General features: G+C 44.1%; 1 protein-coding gene across 3 annotated transcripts in view; it reads left to right on the top strand.

Annotated features, from left to right (window-relative positions):
* ZGRF1 (zinc finger GRF-type containing 1) overlaps positions 1-13,638 on the top strand; it is a 61,523-nt gene that overhangs the window by 38,679 nt on the left and 9,206 nt on the right. For all 3 annotated transcript variants that reach the window (XM_074338577.2, XM_074338576.2, XM_088792638.1), the window contains 8 exons: positions 300-439; positions 5,305-5,448; positions 6,649-6,763; positions 8,116-8,378; positions 10,140-10,299; positions 10,914-10,991; positions 11,622-11,769; positions 12,412-12,539. In XM_074338577.2, the coding sequence (XP_074194678.2) occupies positions 300-439; positions 5,305-5,448; positions 6,649-6,763; positions 8,116-8,378; positions 10,140-10,299; positions 10,914-10,991; positions 11,622-11,769; positions 12,412-12,539 (1,176 nt within the window). The remainder of the gene's footprint in view (positions 1-299; positions 440-5,304; positions 5,449-6,648; positions 6,764-8,115; positions 8,379-10,139; positions 10,300-10,913; positions 10,992-11,621; positions 11,770-12,411; positions 12,540-13,638) is intronic.

Below are 13,638 nucleotides of genomic sequence, written 5' to 3'. Positions count from 1 at the left end.
AAATAAATGAGTCCTGGGGATGTAATGTACAGCAGGTGACTGTGTTTCATACTGTATCGTATATTTAAATTTGTTAAAAGAGTAAATCTTAAAAGTTCTCATCACAAGAAAAAATTTATAATTATGTGGTGATGGATGTTACTTGGACTTACCATGGTGACCACTTCACAACAGACTTGCTGAATCACTGTTGTACACCTGAAGCTAATATAATGTTATATATGTCACTTATATCTCAACTAAGAAAAAATGTGTACTGCGGTATTCAAATTCATTTTTGCTTTTTACTTATTTTGCAGGAAAGGATTTGATTTTCAGAGAAAACAGTCTGGCAAATTAAAGAGATTCACGACTGTACATCCTGGATTTTACAGTGAGCCTAACAGCAAACTTTATCTTAAGCTGAGTCGGAAGGAAAGTTCTTCGACTTACAGCAAAGGTGAGCTGGTGGCAGGGGCTGCCCTGTGTCTGTTCTGAATTCTCATGCCGCTCTGAATTCTCTATATTAGAGAGACTTTTTAAAGTACAGTTTAATAGAGTTATATTGTGAGTTGTATAGTACATTGGACCATTTCACAAAGCATGTTATACATTTTTGGTTTTTAAAAATCTATTAAAGACTACGGATAACTGTTTAATTTTGTTTAAAAAGTCACAATGTTATCGGCATCCTATAAATAAGCATATTGATTCAACTGCATTCTGACCTAATGTTAAAACAAACTGAAAATGTAATGAGCTTATCAATACTTCTGTCATTGTCTGCACAATTTAACAACACTGGACCCCAAATTCTGTGGATTTGGAAATAAAATCCAAAACATTTTTTAGTAAAGCCTTTAGATGCACTAAATTGGGTAATCATCATCTTTGGTTTCATGACCTGTTCTTGTCACTGGTTGTCACCTAGCTTTAACCTTTATAGCAACATGCATTTCATACACAGTAACCCCACTACCTGGCTGTTTCCCGACCTAAGGTGACTGTCCCTTAAATCCCTGTGTTTGTCAGCATCTTCCCTTTGTCTGTAGGTTCACATACATGAATTCCTAAAGAACCATTTAAAATGTTGTTTTTTTAACACTATTAAGATGATGCAATTCTGTATGTATCTCCTGGAACTTACCTCTGTCTCTTCACAGCATATTGCTGCAACGTATATAGCTTGTGGGCGTGATCTAAATCTGCATCTAGATGGCGTGTTTGGGCTGCGTGTGTGTGAGTGTGAGTTTGTGACTGCACCACAGCTCATTCTGTCACTCTTCCCTGTGGTCGTTGTTTCCACGCTGTGTGGACAGTGCATGTGAATGCTCTCGTATCTCCTGTGAAGTGTGGGGTCTCTTTGGACATTACACAGGATGGAGACGCCACAGTGCCACACTGATGTCCCACGTGCTTGTACTCCCACTGTCTTGGGTCAGCCACTCGGATGGGCCTAAGGTGATGTCACTGATTTTAGTTTGCATTTTTCTGCCCACCGGTGGTGGTGAGTAGCTCTTCCTTCATATGCGTGTTGGTTATGTGGGTTCTTACCCATTTTACTGTTGTGCTGTTTGTAACTTATTTGTTTATCGTTTTTATTGTACATGTTAATCTTTTGTTCATCATGTATATCATGACTATCTGCTCCCAGTCTGGATCATGTCTTTTCACTTATTGAAGGTATCTTTAGATAAACAAAAATTCTTTTTGAATATAGTCAGATGAATAGTCATTGTCAAAAATGAAATGCTTTTTCTGTCTTGTTTTAAAAATCCCTATGCTCAGGTCTAAAATTATTCACCTGTAATTTTTATTAATTGCTTTAAAGTTTTGTGTTTGATCATTTTTTTCTTTCAAGTTTATTAAGGATTTCTTATTGGCATGGTGCTTGAGAAAATTGTCAGCCCACTTGGAGTTTTGTGTGTGTGCGTGTCTGTGTGCACATGCATGTGTGTGTGCATGTGCATGTGGTTGGGGCTAGTAAATGTTACTGCAGAATTTTCCCTTTGTCAGGGAACATTTCTATTCTTTCCCCCAGTTCTCTGTATAAGTGTAAGAAGGACAGCATGATCATTGGTTGACATATGCATTGTGAATTGTTTTTTTTTTTTTTTTTAAGATTTTTTTTTATTTTTTTTATTGGGGAAAGGGAACAGGACTTTATTGGGGAACAGTGTGTACTTCCAGGACTTTTTTCCAAGTCAAGTTGTTGTCCTTTCAATCTTAGTTGTGGAGGGTGCCGTTCAGCTTCAAGTTGTTGTCCTTTCAGTCTTAGTTGTGGAGGGTGCAGCTCAGCTCCAGGTCCAGTTGCCGTTACTAGTTGCAGGGGACGCAGCCCACCATCCCTTGTGGGAGTCGAACCGGCAACCTTGTGGTTGAGAGGACGCGCTCCAACCAACTGAGCCATCTAGGAGCTTAGCGGCAGCTCAGCTCAAGGTGCCATGTTCAATCTTTAGTTGCAGGGGACTCTGCCCACCATCCCTTGTGGGACTCAAGGAATTGAACTGGCAACCTTGTGGTTGAGAGCCCATTCTCCAACCAACTGAGCCATCCGGGAGGCAGCTCAGCTCAAGGTGCCATGCTCAATCTTAGTTGCAGGGGGCGCTGCCCACCATCCCTTGCGGTACTCAAGGAGTTGAACCGGCAACCTTGAGCTTAAGAGCCCACTGGCCCATGTGGGAATCAAACCGGCAGCCTTCGGGGTTAGGAGCATGGAGCTCTAACCGCCTGAGCCACCGGGCCAGCCCCAGTGAATTTTTTTTTTTTTAATTCGGAAATTGATCTCCATTATTTCTTCAGATAATCTTACCCTTTCTTTTTATTTCTCTCTCTAGGACTTTTATTATTCAGATGTTAACACTTCTGAATGTATTCTCTAAATCCTGACTCCTTTAAATCTCTTCACATTTCCTTTATATTTTCTGGGTTTTTGTCCTTCTTTCGGGGCAATACCCTTCTAAATTGCATATTTTTCAAATGTATCCACTCTGCTCTTTATCCCATCAATTATAACTTTATTTCAAGTATATTTTTGCAAATAATATTTGTTCGTTTCTTTTCATATTTTCTCGCTGTGAGTTTGCATTGCTGCTGTCTTTCCTTACCTCAGTGAATCTCTTTGCCAGGCTGAATTTGCATTCTTTGTCCATCTGTTCTGGTGTTTCCTTTCCTGTAGAAGCACTCTATAATCTAGTACGTTTTTCTTTTGAAGTCTTTGTGCCCCTTAAATGTCTCATTAGTTTGGCCGAGGAGTAATTTTCCCTGGTGGCATCCGCTGTGCTCCCTGGCAGTGCCTCTGGGGAGGGTGGCCCCGGTCTGGGCAGCTGCAGAGAGCTCAGGGGCTTGTATTCAGTGCCAGAGCTGCCGCTTTTCAGCCTTTGCGTGGCTGACTTACCCTAGTTCTCTGGGCCTCCGTCTTCCTTTGCCTATAAAGTGGTGACAGTACCTTGTTTCCCCGAAAATAAGACCTCGCCGAACAATCAGCTCTAATGCATCTTTTTTTTTTTTTTTTTAAAGATTTTATTGGGAAGGGGAACAGGACTTTATTGGGGGACAATGTGTACTTCCAGGACTTTTCTTCCAAGTCAAATTGTTGTCCTTTCAATCTTAGTTGTGGAGGGTGCCGTTCAACTTCAAGTTGTTGTCCTTTCAGTCTTAGTTGTGGAGGGCGCAGCTCAGCTCCAGATCCAATTGCTATTGCTAGTTGCAGGGGGCGCTGCTCACCATCCCTTGTGGGGGCAACCTTGTGGTTGAGAGCCCACTGGCCCATGTGGGAATCGAACTGGCAGCGTTCGGAGTTAGGAGCACGGAGCTCTAACTGCCTGACATCAGGCCCGCCCTCTAATGCGTCTTTTACAGCAAAAATCAATATAAGACCTGCTTTTATTTTACTATAAGACCGGGTATAAAATAATATCATATAACATAGCATAATATAATATAATATAACATTACATAGTATATAATATGATATCAAACATAATATGCCAGGTCATATTAATTTTTGTCCCAAAAGACACATTAGAGCTGATGGCTAGGTCTTATTTTCAGGGAAACACGGTAATAGTACCAGTCTGACTTTCAAAGTATCTGTTGACCCAGAAATGACAGAGGTTATTATGTTTCACCCGTGACCTGATTCCCGTAGATCCGAGACTGCGTGGACTGACCTGTTGCCCTGTCCGTGACTCTGGTTCTGTGGCTGCCTCCCCTTCCTGCCGCTCAGGCCGTGCTGTCTCCCAGGCTCAGCCTCAGCGCAAGACTGGAGTCGGCTGCTCACGAGTGTTGGCTTGTCGCCTCACCGGTCACTGGCCCACCTGTCCCACTCCCACCGTTCTTCCTCCTGTGGTTGGCGAGAGTGGGATTTGCTGGGAGTTCGCTGGGAAAATCCATTCCTTTTTTTTAGCCCCAGAATGCCTTTTGACTGGAGATCCTTTGCACTTTTCTTCTGATAACAATCCCCACACATGCGCTGCCCATATAGATACACTGTTTCAAATTGGTAAACATGGACCAAGAACTTAAAGACACTTGTGAAGCAATCTAAGTGGAGAATGGTTTGAATTTTTTTAAATCTCTTTTCTAGTCTTTTACATTTATCTCATCTGTACTTGAGTCAGAGCAGTTTTTTGTGTTTTGGGCTTTTTTATTTTTTTTTAATTACGTCTTTCTAAATTGTTGTTTTTCTTAAAACAGTTTTTTTCTTCATGCTCATAATGGTTCCAATACCCCGTGATTGAATTATATAATAACAGACAGGGCTGGTGTAAGTACATTTTAGAACCAATACAGTTGACACTTTGTAAGTGTAAACTCAGCTGGGGGTGGACTCGGTGCCCAGGTGCTGTGGGAAGTCGCCTGCTGGCTCCGCGGGCTCAGTGTGCTGTGGAGGTGGGTAGGCGCATTACGCAGAGAAAGCACGCCCGTCTTTAACCCAGAGCATCAGGCCTACTAAGAGAACCTGGGCTGGACCAACGCATTGCTGGCTTTGTCTGAGCGTGGCAACCAAACATGTCCGAGCCCACCTTGGAAAGGCTGGCATAGCTAGAACCCATTTTATAAGAGAAAGATGAGTTACGTGTTGTCTTTGCTTTGTTTACTGTTTTTCATAAATATAAAATAAAAGTAGTCCAATTAAAAACGTGGAAATGCAATGTTTTCTGTCCAGGTCATCTTAGTTTGGATGGAATCTTGCAGATATTTCTCAGCAAACAAAGAGAAATAATGTTTTCAGAAATAATGTAGGACTAAGCACATAAAGAATTCAAAATAGCCTTGGATTGAGCATACACTGAGCCCTTTGCCAAATGTCTGTTTTTTCAGATGACCTTTGGGTGGTCTCTAAAACCCTGGACTTTGAACTGGACACTTTCATCGCTTGCAGTGCCTTCTTTGGACCATCATCTACCAATGAGCTGGAGATACTGCCTCTGCGAGGCTACTGCCCCTCTAACTGGCCCACCAACAGTAAGTGTCACCACGGCCGGGTTCATGTACACTAAAAATGAACGTCAGAGGCCCACGAAGACACCCACCCCTCCTTCCCACATTGTGTACAGTGTGTTCCTGATGGTGCATGTGGAAACTTAATATAGGAATATTTCTGCAGTGCAAGTCCCAGAGGGCTAGCAACAAAATCTTGACCCCTCACTCAAGTATTTTGTTAAAGTTGAATTCTACACGGCATATACCTGATTTTTAAAAATACAAACATTAAACGTGTAAGAACTTTCTCAAATAATGTTTTGTATCAAGTTCTAATTCTCTTAGTTTATTCGATTCTCTTGATTTTTATTTTAATAGGGTGCATTTAGTAATCAAACTGTTTATTTTTACACCAAAAAGGTTTCACAGATTTTACGAGAGATTTTGCGAGCAGCTGAGCAGGAAGGACAGTGTGTTTTTTGTTCCAAGGGTGTTTTATCGTCTGCCTTGGGAAGTTCTCAGGAAGACAGTAGGCTGCGGCTTGTTTTTCTCTCAGTAAAGGAAGCTGAGCCCCATCCACCCTGGGAACGCGTGGGCCTCTCCATGCGTTTCGATGTCGGGAGGAACTTCTGCTCGAATTTGGTCCATAACCACTTACACACAGCATTTAATGACTCATTCAAGTATTATATGTTTTTAATTTGATATTTTTCTGTCAGGTTGTCAGGTTGTTCTGTTAGTCCTAGTCAACCAGCTTGAGTCCAGTAACCCCAGTTAAGGGAGCGTTTGTCACTTTCGATGCGTCTTTTCATGTTAGTTGCACTTGTTTCCTCACCAATATCAGCATTCTAGCTTTCTGCTTTCCATATATTTTCATAAAATTATTGAGGAAGACATGCAAGAAAATGTCCAGAAGCTACATAGGTCCCACTGCAGGCACACATGGTATGCCAACTGTAGGGGAGGATGCCAGCTGCAGGCAGTGTCACCAAGCTTGACTCACAGCCGCTCTTATCCACGAGCTGGTGTGCGGAGTCCAGATTTGACTTGGGCTGCAGAGTCTGGGGGACCCGTCTGTGAAGTGTGATGGAGCAGATGATAGTGTGGTTTACCGAGTGAAAGGACCCCTGCAAGCCCTCAGGGTTCACGTTGCGGGAGTGACTGGCCTGAGTCACGTGGACATTTAATAGAGTTGCTTATGGCCTGTCTTACATGGAATTTCGTTTTCTGCCTCCTCTGCAGCAGTGGTCCACGCCTTGTTGGTCTGTAATGCCAGCACAGAGCTGACCACTTTGAAGAACATTGAGGACCACTTTAATCCAGCCACCCTGCCTCTCACATGGCACCTGCTGACACTGTAAGTCCTGGCTGTTCAGAAGCAGCGATTACCCATGACTGTGAAAGTGCACTAAATGCACATCACGTAAATGTCCTCAACACAGTTTCACTTACCTCTCAGAGACCGTGAGATTATTGTCTGTCGGTCGTTGAAAATCAAAAGCGAAAGGGAACTATGCATCATTTCTCATCAGTCCGTCCATTCACCAATCCATCATTTATTTATTTTTTGTGGTTGGGGCTAGTAAATGTTACTGCAGATTTTTTCCTTTTGTCAGGGAACATTTCTTTTTAATTTTAATTTTATTTATTTGTTTAAAGGAGATATTGTCTACATGCCTCTTTTGTGTTTAGGAAATATGTTTATTTATTTATTATTTTTTTAATTAAAGTTTATTGGGGTAACAATTGTTAGTAAAGTTCCATAGATTTCTAGTGTACAGTTCTGTATTACATCATCTATAAATCACATTATGTGTTCACCACGCAGAGTCAGTTCTCCTTCCATCACCATATATTTGATCCCGGAACATTTCTTAAGGATCTTTTGAGTGTTGACTTTCTTATTCATCTGTATGTTTATGCCACAAATTATTCAACATTTACAAGAATCATTTTACAATATCAAAGTTGTATACCTTAGTGTCATATGTCAAATTTATTCAATTAAAATTTTAAATCATAATTTTACAGCTTGAGTCCAGTACATATATTGATATTAATTTTATTCTTGACATAACCTGCATCTCATTTTTAATTTCTCAAATACCATACCACCTCTTAAAAAATTGGAAGTGGTATTTTACTAAACTCATTAAAATGACAGAAAAGGTCTAGTTTCTAATTTGGAATGTTATGGTCTATCTAGTAGTGTTTCATTTTTCTCAACACAGTGAAGTCCTAGGTGAAAAAAATCCATTATGTTATTTTTCTATTTTGAAATAAATTCAGTCTTTATAGAAATAAAAACAATTTATCAACGTTTTACTTAAAACAGAGGCTATATTAATTATCTAAGCCAGCTTTGTATAATAGAGCATAGGCTTTAAAGTCAGTATACCACTTCTAAGCTGTGTGCTTTTCGGGAAAAATGTTTATATCTTCTGTATCTCTATTTGGGTAAATTACTTCCTAGCGTTGTTGTGAAGATTACGTCAAATAACATGTAAAATGCTTAGTGTTCCCTCGGAGTAGGTATTCATCAAGCGTGGTTCTCTTCTCTCCCACCCTCCCCCAAATTCAGGTACTAGACATTTGTGTCGGCAAAAAAAGGTTCTCTGTGATGCTTATAAAGTGACGGTTAAGTTATGAACAGGTCTACTCACCTGTTTCAAAAGCCCCTCGTTTTCTTCATTTGCTGCCTTTTACTAGGTCTTCGTCAGCTACAGTTAGCAACAAGAGAGTCAGTAAGAGAAAGTTTATCCCACCAGCCTTGTCAACTATCCACACAAACCTGGAAGTACTCAGCCTAGGAGCGACGTTGCAGGTAGCTCGTGAGTTAATTCGGGTACACACGCTAAACCTGGACCAAGCCGCCGCTCTGACCCAGATAGCCCACATGATGGCATCCCACAACAGTGCCGAAGACACGAGCGGGCCACCCACGCGAGTGCCCCCCATCACGGTCATCCAGGGTGAGAAGCGGGGAGGCGGCTTCGTGGGCGCCTGTGACTCTCTAACTTCCCACTTGGGTAACAGCGCGGAGCGTTCGCATTGGGTAGGGACAGTGCGCACCGTTGTCCACCACCGGCACCTGCTTGGATGAGCGACCTGCTGTGAAACCCTTAGTCAGCTTGTCTTCCATCCTCCACAGCGCCCTCCCCGCTTTCCTTCTCCTAGCCCCGCCCCTGTGCCTGCGCTCCACAACTTCTGGCCCCTCCCCACACCTTACTTCTAGCCCAGCCCCCTCCACACCTTACTTCTAGCCCCTCCCACACCTTCTAGCTCCTCCCCACACCTTACTTCTAGCCCAGCCCCCTCCACACCCTCTAACCCCTCCCACACCTTCTAGCCCATCCCCCTCCACACTTTCTAGCCCCGCCCCACACCTTCTAGCCCCACCCACTCAACACCTTACTTCTAGCCTGGCCCCCTCCACACCTTCTAGCCCCTCCCATACCTTCTAGCCCATCCCCCTCCACACTTTCTAGCCCCTCCCCACACCTTCTAGCTCCTCCCCACACCTTCTAGCCCCTCCCCACACCTTCTAGCCCATCCCCACACCTTCTAGCCCCTCCCATACCTTCTAGCCCCTCCCCACACCTTCTAGCCCCTCCCCACACCTTCTAGCTCCTCCCCACACCGTCTAGCCCCGCCCACTCAACACCTTCTAGCCCAGCCCCCTCCACACCTAGCCCTGCCCCTTCACACCTACCTCCAAGCCCCCTCCCGTTCTGGGTGAATGTGGGCCTCAGAGCTGGAATTAAGGATTTGTGTCCTGTCTATTATTTACCAACTCGGCAATCTTGGGCAGCCACGCATCTGCTTTAATTTCCTGCTCTGTAAGGTGGGCTTCATAGCGGCTCCTGTTGCCTGGGGGTGCCGGTTTACCTGGGCTCACACAGGTGAAGCCTTGGGCCGGTCCCAGCACCTGTGAAGCACTCCATAGGCTGGCATGTGGGTGATGTGATTGTCCCAGTGCTTGTAATGGCGTCCCCTTTACTTTTACCTTTCTTTAGATTTTCACTGAAGGAGTTTTTCTAAAATAATCTGACCAAGTCAGTTCCACTGCTTAAACCTTCAGTGACCTTCCCGGGCCTTTAGGGCCGAAATCAGTCTTTTAGGCCCAGCGGGAGGACTCTTGTGAGGCACCCCTTGCTTGTTTTGTCACAGGCTGCGTAGAAACACTCAGCAGCTCCGTGCCTCACTGCCGCTGCCTAGAAGGACCCCTCTGAGCAGCCTGGGCGTTTTATTCGGAGACAGCTCTGCTACTGGTGATTTTTAGGAAGCATCCCGTCTCCACCAGGGCGGAGAGCTGTGTTCGCTCTCTGAAGAGCTTACCATGTTATCATTACTTCTTATTAATTTACTCGGGTGACAGTGTGTAATTTCTAGGTGCACAAGATTATAGTTTCATACCTGTGTGCTCGCCGCTGGAAGGCGCTTCTTCCGTCATGTGCTTCACGGCGTTACCCACTCCACCTTCCCCCACCACGCTATTATATTACTGTTCCTTTACTGGTCTGTCTTCCTGAGTACACGCTGGTCTCATTAAGTGTGGAGGCCTTTGGTTATTTACCTATTTATCCTGGTGCTTAGCACGTTGTGGACACCCAGTTACTGTTTTTAAATAGATTAGTTAAATGAAGGAGAGGCACAGAGATGGGAAAATGTTTCTTGCTCTTTCAGAAATTTATGATACTGCCTTTATTTTTTTTCCCCTTCAAAATAATTAGGTGTTTTTGGAGCAGGAAAGAGTTATTTGTTGGCGGTGGTGATTTTGTTTTTTGTGCAGCTGTTTGAAAAGAGTGAAGCTCCTACAGTTGGAAATTCAAGACCTTGGAAGGTTCTGCTCTCTTCTTCCACTAACGTAGCCGTTGACAGAGTCCTTCTCGGGTAGGAGTGACAAGCGTTTCAGTAGCTTGTGGGTTAGGTTTATTGCAGTGGCTGATGCTTCAGAGGACCACGTACTTCACATTGAGCGGCCTGCACTGTCCCGAGTCCTGGGGCCGTGTGCCTGTGATCACAGATGGCGTGGGGTCAGCCAGACTCGCCAGGCCTCAGGAATGGCTGACTCCCGCCTGCCTCTCGGTGTCCTCATCTCTAAGATGATGTGTCTCGCAGAGCTGTAATTACTATTAGATAAAGAGCCACACTCTTTCTAATACGCATAAATTTCTGTGCTAAATATATGGTAGCTATTGCTTTCCGTATTATTGTGTCTCGAGGGGCAATTTTATTTGTGATAAATACTAACATCGATATTTTAGTAACATGTAACGGGCCCTCAACAGAAGACAATCTGTGTTTTACAGTTCTCTATAGAATAAGTACATTACACCCTCAGCTGCACTGTATTTACTTTAAGTTTATGCACTTCACATTCAATTTTATAACTGTAAAATACACTGTTACACAAAATTAATTTTGATGACAAATAGTATATGAAACTTTGTTTTATGTTCTCCTTTCTAAATAATCAGAATCCGTTTACCTTGTTTTCTTTACAGGCTTCTCAGTCTTGGATTTGAAAAATTTGTCAGAGTTGGGAGTGTCAGGAAGATTGCCAAGCCAGTTTTACCTTACAGGTAAGAATGCTAAATTCCAAAAGTCACAGAATGTTCACAGAAGTATAATAATTTTATTATATGTCTTACCTTAAATTAGGTTTTTTGTTCGTTTTTAATTTTTATTGGGGAATATTGGAGAACAGTGTGTTTCTCCAGGGCCCGTCAGCTCCAAGTCATTGTCCTTCAATCTAGTTGTAGGGGGCACAGCTCTGCTCCAAGTCCAGTCGCTGTTTTTCAATCTTTAGTTGTATGGGGTGCAGCCCACCATCTCATGCGGGAATTGAACCAGCAACCTTGTTGTTGAGAGCTGGCGCTCTAACCAACTGAGCCATCCCGCCGTCCTTAAATTAGGTTTTTGAAGAAGAGTGGAGAAAGCCTTATCTTGGTTAACTTAGAAAATCTGTACTTAACTTTTCTGTGATGTTATGAAAATGGAATAAAGAGGGGCATTCTTTTATGTATTTCCTTTTTTTAAGTGTATTTTTCCAGGACCCATCAGCTCCAAGTCATGTAGTTGTTTCAACTAGTTGTGGAGGGCGCAGCTCACACTGGCCCATGCTGGGATCCAATCGACAACCTTGTTAAGAGCACTGCGCTCTAACCAACTGAGCTAACTGGCTGCCCCTTTTGTGTATTTCTTTTTCTTAGTCTGCATGCTGGCTCAGAAAATGCAAGTGAACAATTAAAAGAACTACATGCACTAATGAAAGAAGACCTGACTCCTGTGGAAAGAGTCTACGTGAGAAAAAGTATCGAGCAGCATAAACTGGGGACCAATAGGACCCTGCTGAAGCAGGTGAGGGGGTCCAACTTCCGTGCCGCCAACGGCACGTCCAGTTAGAAAACTCATCGATTTTCCCCTTGTTTATAGTAAGTACCAGAGAAGAACATTAGCTTTTATCAGGCTTTTTGCGGTAGATCAGTGGTCTTCTGGTATGATACACAATTCTTGTAAGACTCAGGGAAACCTACAGGCTGCAGGTGCGTGCGCTGTGATGCGGCTGTGCGAGTTAGCAGCCACCTTCCCTGGCGTCGGAGTGCGCATCCGCTGGAAGGCCATGCCAAGTACTTTGGTAGCACGTTCAGCGCGCTTTGCGAGAGCTTTGGCCTGCGTTGTTTTTATCCAGCGCCATTTATAAGGAAAAAGTATGTACATTACCCCTGGTAGTTTTAAAATCTGGATATTATCATTCCTTCCTTCTGAATGTCAAATGTGCCTTTTCTCCATATTAATGGGCTGTGGCGTAAATAGCCGTATTCTGTGATTTCCATTTCTTACGTGGGAATAAGGAAAACATGGCAATAAGGTGACCTACGATTTCGGATTGCCAGGAATTAAGACTAGCTCGTTTCTGATTTTAGCCTGCAAGGCCTTTGGTATATGTGTCCTCTTGTTGTTTTAAATAGCAGGTAACTACTAACGGTCTTCTTGTAACAGGTTCGCGTCGTTGGAGTCACCTGTGCAGCCTGCCCGTTCCCGTGCATGAACGACCTTAAGTTTCCTATAGTTGTGCTGGACGAATGCAGCCAGATGACGGAACCCACCGCCCTCCTCCCCATCGCAAGGTAAAGCCCCTGCACAGGGCACGCAGCTGCCACGGCCACTCCCATCACTAACTCAATTCCAACTCGTACGGAATTTAGCAAGTCAAGTGTTAAGCGGATTTTTTAAAAGAACCCAGAGGGAAATTTTGTTAGATCGCAGTTGAGATGCCTGGGTCACATGATCCTCAAAGCCTTGACAGCTGTCATGCTAGGATTCTTCTAGAACCTTGCAGGTTTCTAACTGGACGAAAGGTTCCTCTCTAGCCGTAGTTTGAGAACCCAACTCTACTGAAGAATGTTCTTCAGTTGCCTTACCTTCATGTGTTTAGTTTCTGAAAATAAGTTTTAGATTATGAAAGGATATAAAGTATATAAAGAAAAGTAAGTTGAAAATGAAAATCTGTGTTAAAATGTAGAAGACCGTGCAGTCTAATTGGAGAATGCTGAGGTGGGGGGAAGAGTGCTAGACTTGGACTCACTGGGCCTGTCGCCAGGTGACAAGGAGCAGGGTCCATGTCATGGCTGAGCCTGGGCTTGGTGGGTCCCTGCGTGGTGGGACTCTCAGTGTTTACATGGGACAGCTGGTGAGCCTGGTCAGGGGCCGGGTTGGAGGACCTTGATGGCCCTGCACGGAGGGCCAAGGGTTTCACTCTTACACTGGACACGTGACAGACAGATGCAGCCGTGCGAGGTGCTGTCACAGCCAAGTCACTGATACAGATGCTGAAGCTTGGAAAGATTCAGCAGCTGGCTGTGTCCACACAATATAGTAGAGCTGCAGTTTGCATGAGGTTTTTCAAATAGGGATTCCTGGACCCAATTCCAATGTGGGGTGGGGGAGTACACTCATAAGCAGTTCTCAGAACACCAGCTAGGTGGCCAAGAAGTCAACTCACTTCTGACACTACCCACCCACAGACAGCACCAGACCCCACGGGTTAAGGGTCCGGTCTGACCAGACCGCTCCTCACCCCCAAACACACACTTTGGACTCCAGCCACCAGCCCAGGCTCTTACCTGTGCTTCTGACCACCTGGGTACACGTGGGAGGTTCCAACGACCCCTCCCACTCAGATGCCAATCCCAAGTCCAGAGTGTCACCTGCACTCTTGTCCCACTG

This window comes from Rhinolophus sinicus, chromosome 15 (assembly GCF_057876585.1).
Source record: "Rhinolophus sinicus isolate RSI-liver-muscle chromosome 15, RSI-T2T, whole genome shotgun sequence".
Taxonomy (NCBI): domain Eukaryota; kingdom Metazoa; phylum Chordata; class Mammalia; order Chiroptera; family Rhinolophidae; genus Rhinolophus; species Rhinolophus sinicus.
This window is presented reverse-complemented; position numbering and strand designations above follow the sequence as displayed.